This window comes from Acinonyx jubatus, chromosome B4 (assembly GCF_027475565.1).
Source record: "Acinonyx jubatus isolate Ajub_Pintada_27869175 chromosome B4, VMU_Ajub_asm_v1.0, whole genome shotgun sequence".
Classification (NCBI taxonomy): Eukaryota; Metazoa; Chordata; class Mammalia; order Carnivora; family Felidae; genus Acinonyx; species Acinonyx jubatus.
This window is the reverse complement of record NC_069387.1, coordinates 13696437-13717478: the sequence shown is the minus strand read 5'-3', so window position 1 is coordinate 13717478 and position 21042 is coordinate 13696437. Positions and strand designations below refer to the sequence as shown.

At 44.4% G+C, this 21042-nt stretch overlaps 1 protein-coding gene across 3 annotated transcripts in view; it reads left to right on the top strand.

Annotated features, from left to right (window-relative positions):
* NMT2 (N-myristoyltransferase 2) overlaps positions 1 to 21042 on the top strand; it is a 78523-nt gene that overhangs the window by 45490 nt on the left and 11991 nt on the right. For all 3 annotated transcript variants that reach the window (XM_027073500.2, XM_027073501.2, XM_053225333.1), the window contains 7 exons: positions 3733 to 3877; positions 6967 to 7085; positions 7182 to 7273; positions 7399 to 7515; positions 8796 to 8966; positions 10135 to 10243; positions 18897 to 19067. In XM_027073500.2, the coding sequence (XP_026929301.1) occupies positions 3733 to 3877; positions 6967 to 7085; positions 7182 to 7273; positions 7399 to 7515; positions 8796 to 8966; positions 10135 to 10243; positions 18897 to 19067 (924 nt within the window). The remainder of the gene's footprint in view (positions 1 to 3732; positions 3878 to 6966; positions 7086 to 7181; positions 7274 to 7398; positions 7516 to 8795; positions 8967 to 10134; positions 10244 to 18896; positions 19068 to 21042) is intronic.

Here is a 21042-nt window from a genome sequence, read left to right as displayed (position 1 = left end):
CCAGCCGCGGTCCCCCTGGCCGTGAACACAGGCCTTGTGTGCTGGCCACAGGGACGCACAGAGCCCTCTAGATGCAAGAAACTCACAGCGTGGAAAGGGGCAAGATTCGAAGGAGGACGAGGCAGAGATGACGCGGATGGTCACAGCTCCGTGTGGGTTTCCTGGGTAGCGCGTGGTATAGCGGAAAGGGCTCGGGAGCGGACCGGGGAATGTGGGCTCATGAGACGCGTGGGTGTCACCCCCTTTGCGCCTGTGTCCTCACCTGCGGCGTGGGGGTCATGCCTTTTGCCTCCTGCCGCAACTCACGGGGCCGTGAGGAGGAGGTTACAGTTAAATGATCTCTGTATTGTAAAGCACTGCCTACATGGTGGTTATTAGCACTATGCAAGTTTCGTGGGGTTGAAGGTTTTTTTCCTTGTGCACAGTTGACACTTGATCACAAGAAGCGAATCTTGCAGGCAGTCTCTCTTGTTGTTACCGTTTTCCTCGTAAGGACCAGGAGTCACTGAGAGGATACTTAACTTTGCCCAGTTTTCCCTCTGTGGGGTGAGAAGAAAACGGGGTCTTCCCCCACCCCTCGCTTTTCAGCTCGTCTCTCAGGTAATAAATACTCTGTCCACCAGGCATACTTTCCGAGGTCACTCAATTAAGGTGCACCGTAAACTCATTTTTCCTGTTCCTCAGTCGCTTCGTCGGATCCCTGCGGTGTCACTTCTATGCCGCTGTGACCCTCCGTATTGCTTCTCCCATCACCGTCAGCCTATTGCCCTCTCCACACCCCCCAGTGGTTTTGCACCCTTCCTTTACTTCTGAAGGTCACTTACAAGAAACTAGAGCTAGTCACCACAGGAGGAACTGCTTGCATCATATGGTAGAGAAATTATTTTCTTTTTAAGTTGAGAATACATCGCAATGTTTTAACGCGGGCCTTTCTCCATTGCATTTGTTCAAAAAAATTTTTTTTAAGGTTAATTTTTTTTTGAGAGAGAGACACACACAGAATGTGAGTGGGAGAGGAGCAGGGATAGAGGGAGACACAGAATCTGTAGCAGGCTCCAGGCTCTGAGCTGTCAGCACAGAGCCTGATGTGGGCCTTGAACCTATGAACTGTGAGATCATGACCTGAGCCCAAGTTGGACGCTTACCCGACTGAGCCACCCAGGCGCCCCTCCATTGCATTTTGTTTTAAACTGGGGCTTCTTTCCCTTACACTAGATGCTGGCTCTGGATAACCCTGTAAATTACAGCGGGTGGTGTTTCGGACATGCCCTCCTCTGCACTCACCGGCCAGAATAAGATGGTATTTGTCTGGATTCTTTAGACGTCTTAGTGGTGGAGGGCCTGGACGTTTTTCCAAGGTATTAAATTGAGAAAATAAAGGGTAAAGGGCACTGTTGGTATTTAATATTCCACTGACGAAAAGAGGTGTGCCCGACGTAGGGATATGGTAGCGGGAAGCTAACATGGGGTTGATACACGTCCTCACCTCCCCTAACACCAAATCGTTTCCCCTCAGGTGGTGCTGCTGTGTGGAAGGTGGATGGATAGTTTTAAGAATATATCATAGCTGGGGATGAGTGCTGGGTGTTGTATGTAAGCGATGAATCATGGGAATCAACCCCCAAAGCCAAGAGCACACTGTATATACACTGTAGGTTAGCTAACTTGACCATAAATTATATTAAAAAAAAAAAAAAGAAAATATCATAGCTGAATTTTCCTTGCTGCTTTATGACCACGGATTTGAAAATTGTGCTCACTTGTATCTACTTTAAGAAAGCACTTAAAATAGTGAGCATTCAGATATAAATATTTCATGAATGGTCATTTTGTGGAAAGACTGCTAGTCAACCTGATGAGGCTAATGAGGTAGGGTTGACACCACTCTGAGGTCTTTATGGAGCTGAGATAGGATTGGCTCCTTTGGAGCAAAGATGCTGATTCATGTCGGTCGCAAAACTGCTTGAGTTTGGTATGTTAGGGATTGAGAATTTAACTCCAAAATTAGGAAAGGAAAATTCGCATGACAGATTCAGTGCAGGCACTGTGTAGGTTCAAATTTGCTTTTAAAAAGATAAACGGGTGCGTGTTCAAGCATTACTGGTTGAAATATGCTGTGCTCTGAGTTCCTGGTTAAATTATAGGTCTTCAAAGAGACTGCTTTGTTGGGGGTTCAAATGCATGTAAATTTCATTTTGCTGGCAATCAGTCCCTCTTATGTTGGAGGTTCAAAAGAGACCAGAGCAAGAGAAATCTAAAAATACAATAAATGGGACTAGCCAAAGTATTTTTTCAAGTTAATATGTGTAATTGAAATCTGATCTTCGTGACTTAGACCTCTATGAAAGTACCAGATAAACAGCTTACAGAATTGTGGCAGTCCTGGGTGATGCCGTTGGACTTAGAAGTGGAGACGATACTGACCTCAACCCATCTCTGGTTAGACTCCAGCACTTTGTTTCCTTGAGTTATTGTAGTGGCAAGAATCCTAAGCAAACCCAGTGACAAATCAAAGACAGGGCAGTCCGTGTTAAATAAACCCTGTTTTGTACTGTGGCACATGGCTATAGCTTCCCAAGTCAAAGGATCAACCCCAGACCACAGACCTCAGATTCAAAGTTGAACAGAAGTCCAGAGCCACTGTTAATAAACCAGCGAGTGTCGATGGTACCTCTCCTTGGTGCCCATGGTGTGTTGACATACAGGAAAACCGAAGGGCTCTGAAATTCTCGTCAACCACTTCTGAACTACATGAAGAGCATTCTTCGTGTGGCATCAAAGTTCAAAAACTAATCGTTTTGTGTGTTGAAAAAACTCCGTGATTTTACTATTCAGCACTGCGTGCTCTCATTTTAGGAATAGTCTCATTTTCCATGTGGAATTACATTATTTGAGGGATTAAAAAAAAAAGAGCTGGGAATCTTTAGAGATAAGAGGAATATTGGCTTCGAGGAAGGAACCTTAGAATTTAAAGATACGTTCATTTTTCCAGACTGAGAATATGTTTTACTTAAAAAGGTTAGTTTCCAACACTTGGGTTGGGGAAAACAGGCTGTGGTTGCCAAAGAGCTAAACTCTCGGAAGAAACTGCTCTTTGGAAGGTTTTGTCTCTGGGGGGGGATCCGGGCTGGGAGAGGGCAGGGGGTGGTCCAGGAGGAAGGCATACGCAGTGAGATTTTCTTTCTTGGTTAACTTCCTTCCCAGCCTAGCACTCAATTCACAGTTCTTTCCGTCTTCTTTTTCCTTTTATTTTTGAACTAAAATTTCCCTTTTCTGCCTGGTTTGCATCCTAGCAGTCCTTTCCTTTGTCCCCACATTGCTGCTGCCGAGCATTAACCCTAACAGTGACACCAAGGGTGTGCCTGATGGCTGCTGTAGGGCAGTGACTCATGCGTGCGTGTCACTCCTCCCTGCCGCTCCTTCCAGATGAGTGATGGTGACGACCCCTCGCAGCCAGGTGGGACCCTGAAGCCAGCGGGTGGTTGGCTTTACCTCAGCTTTCCAAAACTGTCAAAGCCCCATTAAAGCTACAGAGCTGTTGTGATCTTTAACATAATGCGTTCACTTCTGTTTTAGTGCGTTAGCGCTTGAGCCCAAGACCCTGACCAGGCTTAGAGGAAGATTGTGTTTTTGGTGTTGTAGTCTCCAGGGCAGATACAGACGTGTCTGGCCCAGGTTTTGGAGCCACGTAAGCTTCCTCATCTTTGTGTCTGTGTGTCTTTGCTGTTATAGAATCCCACCATTCCAATGCAGAAGTTGCAGGATATCCAGAGAGCAATGGAGCTGTTGTCCGCATGCCAGGGCCCTGCCAGGAACATTGATGAGGCTGCCAAACACAGATACCAGTTTTGGGACACCCAGCCGGTACCCAAATTAAGTAAGCTTTTCTGCCTTTTCCGCGCCCCCCCTCCCCCACCCCAAAACACAGCTGGGTTGACAACAAACAAAAAACACAAAAGGAACTTCACTTAACATATTTGCTTTATGTCACAGATCAGAAATTTACACAAAAGTCATATTTTTCTTTAAAATATAAATATTGTGTCGTGATACTGGCTTTCAGGAGAAACAGTTTTAGAGTTGCATTCCTCTTCCTATAAAAAAACCCAGGTTTCTCATTTGAAACATTCGTATACTTTTAAAAATGTGTAAAAGGGAGCGCCTGGGTGATTCAGTTGTTTAAGCGTCCGACTCTTGGTTTTGGCTTAGTCATGATCTCACAGTTCGTGAGGTCGAGCCCCACGTCGGGCTCCTCAGCGACAGTGTGGAGCCTGCTTGGGAGTCTCTCTCTCTGAGCCCCTCCACTGTTTGCATGCCCTCTCTCTCTCCCCCAAAATAAAAAAAGCTTTAAAAAAACTTAAAAAAAAAAATATATATATATATAAAAAAGACAGTCTCAGAACCAGTTTTGGTTTTAAGCTTCACGGAAGAGTTTTCCCTGTACATAAATTTTTAGCCGTCTCACATCTCAGTTATTCCAAAAGACACAGGAAATTTGTCCTATTAAACCTAATTGAAATGGAAAATGTTATGCCTCTTAACAAGAGGATTCTGCACACTCACCACTGGTGTTAATTGTTAACGGCGGGAGAACATGGCAGCACAGCGAGGGGACGGGGCCCTCGGGTGGTCTCCGGGGGCCCCTCGGGCAGCGGGCATCGCTCTTTCTCCTGTTACATGTCCATAAACATCATTTGAAGTGTTCTCTTTTTCACAGTAAAAAGGGTGATGATGTAAATGCACTAAAATTGTTTTAACTGCATTAAAAGCTAAACCCACTGCTTACTGTTATCCTCATATGAAGATAGATGATAATTATTTCTGTGTTTTTCCTTCTTGATTGTTCAGCTTCCAGCATCTGTGTGAGGTAAAGGGTTACGTGTCATCCAGATCTCATAATAGTTCGCTTACGTACAAATAACCAGTTTTGTCGTATAAAAATCAGGGAACAATCGTCTGTGCCTTCAAATAGTGGTTTTCACACTTTTTAAAGTTACCGCTCATCTCGCAGCCACACATGTTAAAAAGCATGGGATTTGGAGTGTGAAAGATAGAAGAGAGCAGTTATCCTCACTGATCTTTTCTTTCAGGCTCTAGAAATAAATGTATTTGGTAGTGGAGGGAGACTCTAGCATGAATTTACAGGATTTTAAATGCCATTGAATCGAGGGACCGTTAGCTAAAGCAGTGTAGGTCTATTGACTGAATGTTTTGGGTTTAGCTGAGTGCTGCTTGGCAAGCTGTTGGTGGTTTTTAGGTCAGCGGCCTGGGGGACAAGAAAGCCTCCTGTAGCCTGACTCTAAGCAGAGGTCCTGGAGGGACTCTAAGGGAGCAGCTGAGAACCTGACCACTCAGACTGGCTTGATGGAGCCTCAGGTATTCATAGGGGGGGGTGAGCTGGTGGAGCGGATATAAAGAGGGATGTGACAAAGGCAGGGGTTAGAAAGAGAAAACGAACCCCCTTGTAGCTGGTACAGATCCTGTGGCTTCCACCCCTAAAAAGGTGATGCCAAGAACCTGTACCTGAGGGTCATTAATTCAGCAGGTATTTGTTCCTTGTTTTCCTTCCGGTTCTGTTTATTTATTTATTCATTGGAGTATAATTGACATATAGCATTGTTTTAATTTCAGGTGTACAACATAAGGATACGGTGTTTGCATACATTGTAAAATGACCCCCACAGCGGGTCTGGTTACCATCCGTTACCACACAAAGTTACAGTTTTTCTTTTTCTTATAGTAAGAACTTTTAAGATCTTCTCTCATAGCAACTTCCAAATAAATCACAGGCTGTACATGACATCCCCAGAATGAACTTGTTTTTATAACTGGAAGTTTGTACCTTTGACCTCCCTTCACCCATTTCACACACCCCCCCCCCCCCCCGACAACCACCAATCTGTGTCTGTGAGTTGAGAATTTTTGGTTTTTAGGTTCCACATATAAGTGAAATCATACGGTATTTGTCTTTCTCTGACTTACTTCCCTTCCCATGATGCCTTCAGGGTCCATCCGTGTTGTCACAGATGGCAAGGTTTCTTTCTTTTTGACAGCTGAGTAAGATTTATCAGTTATTTGTGGTGTGTCCATTATTAAATGCCGTGGGCAACGTACCGGGGAAACAGTGATGGGAAAGGACGGTAAAAGTGGTGGCCAGGTGGGGGTGGAGGGAGAGCATCCTCCAGGCAGGAAAAAGCTTTAGTCAGGGAAAGATGCTGTGGGGAAAGCGATGTGTAAGCTTCTATCCGAAAACACTCAAGCTGCAAGCCACGTGGCGAGCAGGAGAAGGGCCTCACGCGCAGAGGGAGGGAAGCCGTGAGCCATGAGCCTGAGGGTGGTCCCTGAGGGTGGATCTGGAGAGCCAGGCCAGGTGGGCGGCCAGGTGGACGTCAGCCACAGGAAGAGCCCAGGTTCTCTTCCAGTTGCATTGGGAAGCCGTGGGGAAGGAACCTGGAAAGGGCGCCTTTGTGGAAATCGCTAGCGACGTTTATGACTTTGGCTGTAGTGGCAACATTCCAGGCGGAGAGCAGTGGACAGTCCTGAAATTAGTTGTAGATTTTGCTGGGAGGGGTCAGAGGTCACTGCAGCCCTTCCCTCCCCCACAACCAGGTTTTTGAAATGCAGAGCAAGAGGACACCGACTCCAAGCTGTGCTGTGTGGGGGCTCTGTAATCTGGGGGTTGAGGCTCAGAAGTCCCTGTCATTTCGTAATAAACACCTTGTCACTGCATGACAAAGGATTTCTCCTTTTATTTAATTGGTGAGATAGCAGCCCCTCTCCACTACCCAGCTGCCCTGTTGTCACTCCAGAAGTGGCTGAAACGGTAGCATGGTTTCAAAGATTATATTCCACCCCAGACCCCTAAAAATGGTGTCGTTTTACGGAACGGACCATTTTGGGTCATCCGAATACTTTGTCGTTGAATATTCTGTCCTTCTGCCTTTCTCTCTCTGTGTCCCTCTCCAGATGAAGTGATAACCTCGCACGGTGCCATCGAAGCGGATAAGGACAACGTGCGTCGGGAGCCGTATTCCCTGCCGCAGGGTTTCATGTGGGACACTTTAGATCTGGGTAATGCCGACGTGGTGAGTACAGGCCTTCCGTTCAGCACCTGCCTTCGCACAAATTGCTTCCGAGTTGGTTCCGAGCGCCATAGAAAGGACGCTCGCTTGATCTTGCAGCTCAAGGAGTTGTACACGCTGTTAAATGAGAATTACGTGGAAGACGAGGAGAGCATGTTCCGGTTCGACTACTCGCCCGAGTTCCTGCTCTGGTGAGTGTCGCTGGCGCCACAAGGGGCGGCCCCGGGCGCGGGCGGTCGGGACCGCGTGGCTCCATCTCTCCCCGGGTCCCGGGACACTAACCGGCACCTGTCTCCCTTGCCTGCATGGACTTCAGGGCTCTGCGTCCCCCAGGCTGGCTCCTTCAGTGGCACTGTGGGGTCAGAGTGTCTTCGAACAAAAAGCTAGTGGGGTTCATCAGTGCCATCCCGGCAAACATTCGGATTTATGACAGGTACGTATTAAAGCTCGTCCGTGTCAGTTTTGATGTGTTACTTTTCCAGAATTGCAGTTCCAGCGGGCTTTTAAAATTACTCCTGCAGATTGTTTACGGTGGGGGGCAGGGGGTTACGGGAACTCTGCTTTCTGCTCAGTTTTGCCCAACCTAGAACTGCTCAAAAAGATAAAGTTGATTTAATCAAAGAAAACTGGACCGTGAACAACAAAAAAAGGGCAGCTCTGTGTCTCTGCCTCTCAGTCTCATACATGCAGACACTCTGATGTTATTTTTTTTGTTTTTAATTTTTTTTATAACATTTATTTTTTGAGAGAGTTTGAGTAGGGGAGGGGCCAAGAGAGAGGGAGTCACAGATCCTAAAGCAGACTCCAGGTGCTGAACTGTCAGCACAGAACCTGATGCAGGGCTCGAATTTGAGAACCTCAAGATCATGCCCTGACCCAAAGTCAGATGCTTAACCAACTGAGCCACCCAGGCACCCCACACACTCAGATGTTTTATGTGTGTGTCTGAATAAAGACATAAATAGATATTTCATACTTATTTCTAGAGAAAAAAAATTATCTTAATTTTAGGAGAGATTTTTAAAAAATCTTTTTATCCATTGGATAACTATGTTGTGTTTTTGCTCCGGTCTTTAGCCCAGAAAGTCAGAGAGCTAATCTGTAACAGGTCTGTTTACCTTTCATTGTACTGGGTTACTTGATTTGCTGCTCAAAAACTTTTGATGTCAAGGTATCTTGGTGCCAAATGAAATGCCCGTGTATCTAGAACCAGCGCAGGAAATGGGCTTTGAAGCCCTGAAAGGTTTACCGTAGCTCAGAAAATTACCGGCTTCTGTCTGGCCAAGGTACCTGTTGGGGACCTAGGAATTGCATTAGATTCCAGTGCAACATCTTACCAGATTCTGCATCTGGGTGACCCCGTTCTTGTCCTCATTGCATACATTACAGGAAAAACAGATGTAGAAACTTGGAGGTACATCTTATCCACTTTCTAAAGTGAAAACTTACAAAAGACCAAAGTCCTCAAGTGTCTTCAGGACAAGGGGGTCTGGGTCTCCATGGCCTATAGTGATAGTTATTTTGGCAGGGGACATATGGGGAATAGCGTATCCATCGGAGTTTGTGAAATGTCTAAACGATGGGCTGTTTTTCTTTAATATTCTGTTGAAGGAGGTCTCTCGGTTTCTTATTCTTTGCAATTTTATGGGAGTTGTCTTGTTTTTAAAAACGTTTTTGTCTTATGTTCGCTCTACTTTTTGACATCTTTCTTAGTGTGAAGAAGATGGTAGAAATCAACTTTCTTTGTGTTCATAAGAAATTGAGATCAAAGCGGGTAGCCCCAGTGTTAATTCGAGAAATAACCAGAAGAGTAAACCTGGAAGGTATTTTTCAGGCCGTTTATACCGCTGGAGTGGTTCTTCCCAAGCCAGTGGCCACATGCAGGTAACAGTGCCACACGCTCACCTTGAATCTTGCCTCCCCGCCATGTGGCTACCAGTAGTATTCTCACATGTAACTGGGAAACTTTGCCTTTTACCTGTTCTTTTGTAGCTGGTTTGGTAGCAGAGGTGGAGACCAGACCCAAGCACCACTGAGACCAGTGTTCTTTCCATTCTACCATACAGCCACTTGGCGATAAAAAGAGTTTTTAACATTTTCCTGCTAACAGTGCCGGTTCTGTATTCCTGCGTCTCTTCTGTTGGAAAGACTAGTGCTGCCCCTACCTTGGGGAACCCAGGGCACCGTGGTCTTGAAATTCAAATGTCCAGAGTACTACCATTTTTCTTCCTTCCAAACGCTTAGATTTACGCGTTGTTCTGCACTGCTCTCAGGAACTGTTCCAAAAGTTTGGTAAACACCGGTGGAGAAGCCCAAACAGACTTGCTTGCTAAGAGCAGAAAGAGCTTAAGCTCTTTGTAGGAGTTCATCTGTTCTCATCACGCTTTCAGAGGTTAATCCAGGGAGAAAATGGTTTATCAGATTTCTCCCTTGACTAACCTGTTTGTGAAGCATCGGAAGGAGTTTCTCTCCCTTGACTATTTTTGACTCAAATAAGATGAAATTTCCACTAAACAGTAAAAAATGTGAAACTGTAAAATGACTTGTCTGCCATTCAATTAGTTATATACTTCACTGGTAGATCTTAATACAAATCGTCTGTCTAAACTGGAATCACTTAAGAAACTCAAGGTCGTTTCTCAGAAAGTTGTTTTCTTTGATGTGCGTTATAGGAAAGCAACGGCTACTAATTTAGAGGGGATGTTTTCCTATGTTTTTAGAACTTCTTAGTTTGCTTTCTGTAGAATCAGCAGTGGTCGTTAAATACTTGCAGACCGGGCATTTTTAACTTTATCTTACAGTTTTATGATAGCCCTTTACTGGCAGAGATGAAAGGTCACAAACTACAAAGGAATGTAACTGGAAAGCAGGACATGTTTTAGATGTAAAAAAACCAAGCTAATTATACAAGAACAGGGCCAGCATCCAACACTGCACAGGGGGCAGCAAGGGTGTTCGTTAAATGCCTCTATGACGACTGAGCTGAGACAAAGGGTAAAAGCTGGTAGAGTTAGAAAATCGATCAGATTTTAAAACCTTCGTTGTATTCCAGATACTGGCATCGATCGCTAAACCCCAGAAAACTGGTAGAAGTGAAATTTTCTCACTTGAGTAGAAATATGACTTTACAGAGAACAATGAAGCTCTACAGACTTCCGGATGTAAGTAAGAATGTTCTGGAGTTTTTCGAAGCTGTAACAGCTAAAGCTTTTAATGTAGAAAAGGATTATTTGCAAGAGTCTTAAAAACTGGCTCATGTGTTTGAGGATGTGAATATGTAGCTTTTTAGAATTCCGGGTGAGGAAAATCAGGGAGCTTATTTGAAAATACCAGGGTTTTATTTTGTTTTGTTTAAGGCTTTTTAAGTCTTCAGTTTGTGGTTGGATGGGATTGAACTCAAGACATGTAAGTTTTGAAATTTTGAGTGTTTACCATCTGTTACGTAAAAAGAAAGAAAAGTTGAGGCTTCTGATGCTGTCTTAACACAAAGGAACTAAGGAATAAGGCTTAGAGGAGAGGCCAAGGAGAGGAAATAATATTTCATTAAATTATCTTTTTAAACTAGCAAATTCTCAACATGGTAAGTTGTCTTTTAATAGGGGAAAAGTTAAACGTGGTTAAACGTGCTTACTAGTGTTGCCTTATTTGGAGCTTGGATGGTGTATTAATTTTCTATTGCTGTGTAACAAATTACTGCAAATTTAGCAGTTTATTTTATTTTATTTTATTTTATTTTATTTTATTTTATTTATTTATTTATTTATTTTGAGAGAGAAAGTGCTAGGGAGGGGCAGAGAGAGAGAGAGAGAGAGTCTTAAGCAGTCTCCATGCCCAGTGCAGAGCGTGACGCAGGGCTCAGTCTCATGACCATGAGATCATGACCAGAGCTGAAATCAAGAGTTGGATGCTTAACCAACTGAGCCATAAGGGGCCCCAGTTTAGCAGTTTAAAACATACATTTATAATTTCCCAAGTTCTGTGGGTCAGGAGTCAAAGCCCAGCTTGCCCGAGGCCTCTGCCTCAGGGTCTCTCGTGAAGTTCTCTCAAGTATCAGCCAGGGCTGGGTCTCATCTGAAAATTTGACTGGGGTCCACTTCCAACTCACATGGCTGTTAGCAGGCTTGAGTTTTTGCAGACAGTGGGACCGAGGGCTTTTAATTCCTTGCTGGCTGCCAGTCAGAGGCCTCCCTCAGTTCTTTGCCAGATGGGATTCCCCATAGGGCAGCAGCTGACAACATGGCAGCTTGCTCCATCAAAGCCAGTGAGGGGAAGAGTCTACAGATTGAATCTGCTAGCAAGATGGAAATTAGAACCTTATGTAGTCGTTCATGAAAGTGACAGCCAACCACCATTGCTGTATTTCACTGTTTAGAAGTGAGTCACAGGTCCCACCCACACTCAGGAGGAGCACAGGGGTGTGAACACCAGGAGGTGGCATCACTTGGGGGCCATCTTGGAATCTGTCCATCACAGATGGGATCTTTTCATTTGAAGTTTTGATTTCAACAGAGCTGTTCTTTCTTTTGGGTTGTTAGAAAGTAGTTCAGTGAATATTTTAGCTTGATTGGGAGATTGGGAGGGCTTCAGCTGTCTGTAGTGGCCTTTCTGGGTTCAGTAGACCCTAGTTCCTTTTGTCATTTGGCCATTGCGTGTTTACCAAGTACATGTAATCAGTAGTTGCCACACGAATTGGTGTATTTTGTTTTGTTTTGTTTTTATGTTTATTTATTTTGAGAGAGAGCAAGCAGGGGAGGGGCAGAGAGAGAGAGAGAGAGAGAGAGAGAGAGAGAAAGAATGAATCACAAGCAGGCTCCGTGCTGTCAGCTCAGAGCCCGAAGCGGGGCTTGAACCCGTTAACCGTGAGATTGTGACCTGAGCTGAAACCAAGAGTCAGACGCTTAACCAGCTGAGCCACCCAGGTGCCCCTTGATGTATTTTTTCTGATGACAGACAGGAATCAACTAACTTCTGACCTTAAGCAGAATTTCATAAGGACAAAACCGGAGGTGAAGGAAACCAATCGCCAGAGATACCAAGATCATCATTCCAGGCTTCGCAACGTGGCAGAAGGATCAGAAGGCCTCTTCTTCCCTTGTCTTAACTGTTTTTGTAGAGAGTGGGGCGCAAGCCTATTAACTCACCTCCTCTGAGGCCATGATGGGAGAGGAAACAGATCAGAAGAGAGGAAGATAAAAACTGTGACAACAGGACGGGGGAGGGTCCACATGCCCTGGGGCTGGGCTGGAGCGGCAGAAGGGAGGGTGGGCCCACGTGTGGAGATGCACGCACCGAACTGCAGAAGTAGGAAGACCTTCAAAGATGTCACACTGTCAACACGACAGCTAATGTTTGCTGGCCAGGATTCTTTTGAAGCCAACCGCCGAGACCTGGAGTGACCCAAGAGGGACAGAGTCATGTAGAGGCGCAGGCGGCCGTGAGCCCAGCACACAGCTAAGACGAAACACCCCCTCTGCGGGCACCGGCTGTCGTCAGCATCCTCCTTCCAGCTGTTAGAAAGACTCCGCCGTCCGGGCGTTGGAGTTGGAAACCCGCAGGCGTGCCTACAGTTTTCACGGGGGGCTCGTGCTGTGCTGTGGTGGTCTCCCCGAATTTCATTTTTCTGAACCCAAAGCCGTCCGGCTTGTGTGTAAGGAAAGTGCCTGCTTACGTGTAGGTTGTAGAAGGAGTTTTAATACCTCTCATCAGGTTTTTTTCAGGGTGATTAGAATCTGAGCTGGTAAGAGGATTTTTGACTTTTGTCCTTCGTCCTTTACGTTTTTACACAAAAATCGATCAACTCCGGTAACAGTTCTAACAAGCTGATAACAAGTCACTGACTGGTCAGGCACTGGGTTTTTGTTCTTGTTTTTTCCCAGTAAATTGAAGTTGACAGAGTGCTGTCATGCATGTCGTTCGCTGTGTTCTCACGACAGCCTTGTGAAGCTGGTGTGCCTCATCTGCATTTTCCTGTGAGAAGATGGAGGCCCGTGCAGGTTGACACGGGCCCGTCACCGACCGGTGGGGACTCGGGGTGCGCACCCCAGACACCCGCATTTCGCCTGTTAGACCCCTGAGCTCCCGCCTCTGTCACCTCTGACGCCCCCGGGGGGCGGCATGGCCCGGTCCCGTCGGGCGTCCCTACCTGCCGTCACTGGAGCACAGGCACACACAGGAAAGGATGGTCGACGGGGTCCGGGCGGGAGCTCTCTGGTGTGTGTGTCAGTTGCCCTCCCTGCATCCCGTTATAGGGAAGGAGAGGAAAAGGGAGAGTAAGATAATGACAGAAAGGAGGGCAGAAGAGGTGAGAGTACAGATATTAGAAAACTGGAAGGTGCCCACGGCAGCCACCTTGAGGGTCTGCCTCTTGAGGGCCCACTGGACAGTGCTGGGGCACCTGGCGGGCTCAGTCGGTGGAGCATGCGACTCTTGGTCCTGGGGTTGTGAGTCTGAGCCCCCCCGTAGGGTACAGAGATTACTTAAAAATGAAATCTTTTTTAAAAAAATTATTCATTTAAATTCAAGTTAGTTAACATAGTGTAGTATTGGTTTCAGGAATAGAATGCGGTGATTCATCTCTTACATACAACACCCAGCGCTCAATCCAGCGAGTGACCTCCTTAATGCCTGTCATCCGTTTGGCCCATCCGCCACCCATCTCCCCTCCAGCAACCCTCCGTTTTTATTCTCTGTATTTAAGAGTTTCTTACGGTTTGCCTCCGTCTCTGTTTTTTATCTTATTTTTCTTTCTTTTCCCCTATATTAATCCATCTGGGTTCTTAAATTACACATATGAGTGCAATCAGAGGATATCGGTCTTTTTCTGACTGACTTATTTCGCTTAGCATAATACATTCTAGTTCCATCCACGTTGCAAATGGCAAGATTTCATTCTTTTTCATTGCCAAGTAATACTCGTGTGTGAGTGTGTGTGTGTGTGTGTACACGTTTACACCACATCTCATTCATCCACTTGTCATTTGATGGACATTTGGGCCCCTTCCATAATTTGGCTATTGTTGAGAGTGCTGCTGTAAACACTGGGGTACATGTGCCCTTCAAGTCAGGAATTTTGTATCCTTTGGATAAATACCTACTAGTGCATTTGCTAGGTCATAGGGTTTAAAACTAAAATCTTAAAAAGCAGCAGCGGGGGACACTGCAGTGCTTACCACACCACGGCTGCCCCTCCTAGGGGCCCAGGTGGGTGATTTTAAGCAATCGTGTGATTTAAGAACATTTTTGTACCATGACGTGTAAGAAGAACCTTCCTGAATACACCTTTTGCTCCGGGTCAGTCTCATCTTCCGATTCGTCATTACTGTTTCCGCTTCATGTCTTACTTGTCGTATTCGTGGAGTTCTTAACACGGGAGCTAGGATTGTTATGGCGAGCGCGGTACTAGATAGACACCGCGTGTCCACGGCCTCATTTCTTACTCGGAACAGAGAGGGGCGGGGCGTTCGCCCGTTTTCACGAAGAGTGCAATGAAATTGCTTTGCCCAGAGTCTCCTAGGTGGGAGAGAACCGCACAGGCCCATGCCATGACCTCTGCTCTCTGAGATGCTGGGGCCTTCCCAAGAGTTAAGCCTGTCCCTGCCCTGTAAACGTTGGCTTTGTTTTATGTTTGTTGTTGAATTTTTTTTTATTTTGGTCCGTGCTCCTAAAGGTGAAGGCACTTAATGTAGGCAAAACACTGGAGGCAGGTTAATGTCCCAGTGTCCCCCCTCGGTGCTGCTGGCAGGACACACTTAGGAAGACGTCCTGAGACCCAGTGTTCTACCTTCAGTAACCACAGAAGCGTTCTTTGCCATTTAGCACCCTCCTGCTGCCTTTTTAAAGCCAATAACCGTAATCACTGCTTCCATTTCTGCTCTGGAATCTTGGCTCTAAGACAGTTTACACCACATAGCTCGACAGAGAACAACACAGCTTCTGTTTCTTAATAGAGCGCTGAGCCTTTTTTCTCTGATGTACTGATAAGCAGATTTTACACATAGTTCAGTGAACAGAGTCCGAATGATGCATGTTAGTTGGACCCTGGGAAAGTAAGTCTGATTGAGACCACAGAGTTTGCTTATGAAACGTTGGATTTTCTCAGTCACTAGAAATGTCTTTGTTTTTTATTGAATTCTCCGAAACATGACCACCTTACTCTTTCAGGTTATGCCAAAACTTAATCATTTTTTATCCAGCCTTAGCGTTCTCCCCCCCTCTTTCTGAGGACCACAGCTATAACTTGAGGGCTTATTTCACATTTTAAAATTTATTTCTTGCTTCTGTAGATGTTTCGGAGAGTGTGTGACTTTATGATGTTAGAAGCAAGTTTAGGGCCTGAGACACATGGCCATTATGAGCCAGCAAAAATAAATATTCTTCCTCGGTTTTCTGGGATCTTGCTTTTTTTTTTTTTAATGTTTATTTATTTATTTTGAGACAGAGTGTGAGCAAGAGAGGGTCAGAGAGAGAGGGAAGGAGAGAATCCCAAGCAGGCTGCATGCCATCAGTGCAGAGCCCAGTGTGAGGCACAAACTGTGAGATCGCATGACCTGAGCTGAAACCAAGAGTCGCTTAACTGACTGAGCCACGCAGGCTCCCCTTGCATTTTTCTTATAGCTGACATGTCTGACGTTCCTTTAAAAAAAAAAAAATTCTGCATAAAAGCACTTGAAGTGCTTACAAATTGCCCAGTGCATATACATTCTCTCTGCCTGTTTGCCCAAACACTGTTTCCCTGAGTTTTCCATTCTCAGCTCTACCACCCCTTATTCTCACCTTTGGAGACCTGAGTCAGCACTTCTCGAAGTGTAGTCCTGGGACCCTGGGAAGTCCTCGAGTCTGTTCTAGAGGAGTCTGTGATGTCAACACTTTTTTTGTGATAACATTGAAACATAAAATGCATTTTTCGCTGAAATGACCCTGCAGATGTGCTGTGAAGTCTACCAGTGGTCGTATGGAATGTGTGCTCCAGTATTGTTTTGTTTTAAAATTTTCTGTTTGAATTTCTAGTATGATAGATATAGGTAGATAGAACCCACATAAGCAAAACTTTCTGGGAATATTCAATTTTTAAGAGGGTAAAGGGGTTTCAGACAAAAATATTTGGGAACTGCTGCTTTAAAGATGTCTGCCGGGCAAAAGATGTTGATTTTAGTGATTTTGCAGTATAAATATTCAGTGAATGAGAATTGTCCTGCAGAAGAATGTTCTGGTCTAGGAAGAAGCTGGCAAGCTTTTTCTTCATTTCTGAATGTCTGCTTAACAGATGCATGTATCCTGTTGCTTTCATTAGTGAATCTAATCGCTTGATCTTGTTACTGAACCAGTAGCAAAAGAACAAGCAGTTTAATGTTGAGCAGGGCTGCTTAAAAATTTATCAAGGTCATCCTCATGGAAGAAAATCATCTTTTTAAATGACTTTTTAAAATACATTCTTTCTAGGGGCTCCTGGGTGGCTCAATCCATTAAGCATCCGACTTGGGCTCAGGTCATGATCTCGCGGTTTGTGAGTTCAGGCCCCACATCGGGCTCTGCACCCACTTGGGATTCTCTCTCTCTCTCTTTCTGCCCTTCCCCAACTTGTGCATGCTCTGTCTCTCTCAAAATAAATAAATAAACTTCAAAAAAATAAAAATATACATTCTTTGTATATATATTTTAGTTTTCCTATTAGCATTGAGAAATATACATTGATTAGGGGCACCTGGGTGGCTCAGTCAGTTAAGCATCTGACTTCAGCTCAGGTTATGATCTCGCAGTTCATAGTTCAAGCCCCACGTTGGCCTCTGTGCTGTGACAGCTCGGAGCCTGGAGCCTGCGCGTCTCTACCTTTCTCTCAAAAATAAATAAAACTATTTAAAAAAATATATATGTATTGATTACATTTAACAGTATTTGGAAATCACATGGGTTCCATCTTCCCGTGAATCTGCAGTATAGAAATGCTACCAAACACTAAAATTGGTTCAGGGGAAACAAAAGAAAAGAATTTACGCCAGGCTTACGCATAAGTGCCAGGCAAAGAAATCTCATCTTTGCAGAGCAGACAGTGACTTTTTTCCCTGTCTGCAGCCTTCACCACAGCTTACTAGGTAAATGATTGTGGTACAAAACATAGGAATTTATTCATTCATGCATTCATTCAGCACGTATTTGGGCCGTTATTGCCCTGCCTGCTTGAGGGGTTAAGCGTTCGATGGAAGCTAGGACCTGGAGATTTCCCGTCCTTTCGCTTTGTGCTCCACAGAAAGGCCACATGAGTTCTCTACAGTGTTAAGGACTTAGATTCTCTCAGTGTAGACGATTACACTGTATTTCAGCTGCATTCCTGTGTCTTCATAGATTACATGAATCATAACAGAATGGCACATAGTAAGGACATTTGGTCTGTAAATACAAAGAACAAGTTGCTCAATCCCACTAATCAGTAATCAGTCAGCATTGTTTGTCATGGACCCTTAGAAACCTCAGCACAGCCACTGAGATGGATCGGAGCCAGCACTCAGGATGAAAACCTATTTTCCACCATCGGCTTCTCCTGTCCTTCTAGACTAGGGCATGCAGGAACTGTAATGATCTAATTTTAGAGGCAGTATTGAATTTTAAAGTATTTAAAAATAACTTAGAATAGGAAAGGTAGACTAGCACTATTTATATATAGTTACTTATTGGTTAAAATGTACCCCCTATTTAGGGGCACCTGGGCGGCTCAGTCGGTTAAGCAACTGACTTCAGCTCAGCTCATGATCTCACGGTTCGTGGGTTTGAGCCCCGTGATGGGCTTTGTGCTGACAGCCTGGAGCCTGCTTTGGATTTTGTGTCTCCCTCTCTCTCTACCCCTCCCCTGCTCATGCTTTGTCTATCTCTCAAAAATAAATAAAAACGTTAAAAATATTTTTTTAATGTGCCCACTATTTCTAAAAGAAAATCAAGTTAACTGAACAAATGAAACTATTTTAATATTTTGTACAAACAAGCACATGTAGTGGGTTTTCCCACTTCTAGGCTCAAGTGTCCTGGTGTCCAGGCAGTTTCCTAGGGAGCTAAGTGATGTCTGGAACTCTTGAGGACAAGCAGTTGAACAAATCCACATGGTGACCTGTTCGGACCTTTAGGTTAATTCTGTTCCTCACAGAAATCGTGATGCTCTGGAATGATGGATTCAGTTGCCTGCTCTGATCACCTTTTAATCAAAAGATGGCGTGAGAGGCCAGGGCCAGTACTCGGCCGCTCGCCATTCCCCTTTAGAAAATAGCTGACTGTTAAAACGCTCTCCCTTCCCATTCTGACCAACATGATTTACTTTTATTTCATTTTTGTTGCTCATAAGAACAAAATTCCAACAGCCTTTTCGCAGGCCATTGAATAAAGTAAGATTCTTAACTGTTTTCATCTGCATTTTCAACATGTCAGGGCAGTTTTAAAGCACAGTATTCTAGAACACATGCTGATAAGATCGTTCTGCCCTGTGATGTGAGCTGTTAAAAGTCGCGGCTCTGGAACGCGGATCAGCTTGTAGTGTTCCCTCTGACTTTGGGCAGTATTGTCGCGGGCAATACTGACCAAAGAGCAGGCACATGGACAGAGGGAACAGTACGCCGTCGAACGTATATTCTCAGTCAGTGCTTCTCAAACTTGAATGTGTATACAGATCACCAGGGAATCTTGTTAAATTGCAGATTCTGACCCGTGCAGGTGGTGGGGGTGGTGCGCAACACTCAGCAGTTCTGACAAGCTCCCAGGTGACGCCGAGACAGCTGGCCTTTTATTCTTCTTCTATTTAAACTTCCCAATTTGTTTTGTTTTTACTGCAACAAGGCCACCAAGACTTCAGGCTTGAGGCCAATGGAACCGAGAGACATCAAGGCGGTTCGCGACTTAACCAACACTTACCTGAAGCAGTTTCATCTCGCCCCGGTGATGGATGAAGAGGACGTAGCTCACTGGTTCCTCCCCCAGGAGCACATTATCGACACGTTTGTAGTGGAGGTAAAGATGAGGTGATAAGATAGTACAGAGAAGTGTGAAAACACCATCTGGTCAGGTCTGTTTGCTGGAAGAATCAAAGAATGCCCCCCTCCCTTTCCTTCTTTCTCTTGTGTCTCTGCTTCTAGACCAGATTTCTGCTCACCCTCATAGAACCAGACTTTCTTCTTACAGTTTCCATTCCTGGAGTAGAGCACATTTTTACTAGTTGTTAATGGGGAATTGGGATGCTCTTCTGTTGGTCCCTGTGTGATCAATTGCTTTATCCAGTTTTGAAAATGCCAGTTTGGCTGACATACACTCCAAAGTTTAATACCCTTTTGTTTCACAAAACTGGCTTAACTGAACTGCTTTTTGGTTGAGATGGCAAAACTCAGCCACTTAACCCTTGTTCAGGAAAGGAAGGAAAGAAACCCTTGTTCAGGAAGGAAAAGTGACAGTCTGGATTTTCTGTTGATTGGTTAGACAGATTTAACAGGATGCTTTCTAAGCCCTCCCCCCCCCCCCCCTTTTTTTTAAAGCTTGGAATTTGTTGTTCAAATGACGTTTCACTTAGAACCTCTTTTGGGTGACATGGGATTAGGTTGGAAAGTTGAGATTTAATCTGGTAAGTACCTGGAGGAGAGGAGGAGTGAGGCGGCAGTTAGAAGTCCTGGTGGTGGCCTACTCACCCGTTCAGTTGCGAGCCTTGAGCCGGAAGTGTGTTGCCAGCCCTGTCGGGCATCGGTCCGGATAGGGGATGACAGCCAAGTGAGGGCAGAAGCAGCGAAAATGGACAGGGTGAATTCAAAGGACCTTTCTGGAGAACAGCAAGCTTTTATTTCTGAAAACCGCGCTGGAGTGGACATCTCGATACTCAGATCTTTATGCACTTGTGTAAGTTTCTCCAGGTCAGCAGTTCTCAAAGTTTTTGATCTCAGGACTTCTTGACTCAAGAATTATTGAGGACCCAATTTTTTTTGTTTTGTTTTTATTTTTCTTTTATTTCTAGGGATAATATTTACAGATATTTATTACATTGAAAGTTGAAACAAAAATGTTTATTATTTTATAAAGCAGATAGAGAAAGCCAAATACTGGATGTTCTCACTTCTATGTAGAATCCAAAACAAAAACAAAAACAAAAACACCTGACAGATGCAGGAAACAGCTTGGTGGCTGCCCAGAGTAGGGGGTGGGTTGAAGAGGGTCAAAAGCTATAAACTTCCAGTTAATAAAATAAGTCGTGAGGATGTAATGTACAGCATAGTGTCATATATTTGAAAGGAGCTAAGAGAGTAAATCTTAAAAGTTCCTATCATAAGAAAAAACAGTTATTACTGCATGCGGTGATGGATTTTAACTAAACTTACTGTGATCATTTTGCAGTATATACAAATATTGAGTTAGTACCTTGTACACTTGAAAGTCATATAATGTTATGTGTCAGTTGTATCTTAGTTTAAAAGACGATAAATAATTGAAATATATATATACTATTTAATAACAATAGGACAAGAATAAACATGTTACCTAAATAACATTATTTTCATGAAAAACACCTATTTTCCAAAGCAACAAAATTAAGAATGGTACGTTTGTATTTCTGCAAATGTCTCTAACATCCGATTTACTAGAAGACAGCTGGGTCCTCCCAGCTGCTTCTGCATCCCATCTATTGTGATGTGCTCTTTTGGCTGAAGCATGTGGGGAAAAATCCTTCACGGGAAGTATTGAAGAGAAGGGAAAGAATGAGTATTTTAACAGCCTGTTCAAATCATTTTGAATATTCTCTATCTGAAAGCGTGTTAATGAACGGCTCATATTCTGTTAGATTAAAACCCACTGGTGCGTCTTGTGCTTTGATCATTCTTTCACCAGTGTATGAGTTTGTAATGTCATAGATTGGTCATTTGGGAAATAATTGGTTCGCTGAGTTACAGATCTTCCAAACTCTATACCTTTGGGCTTCTCTTTGAGACAACCTTTGTGTTTCCAG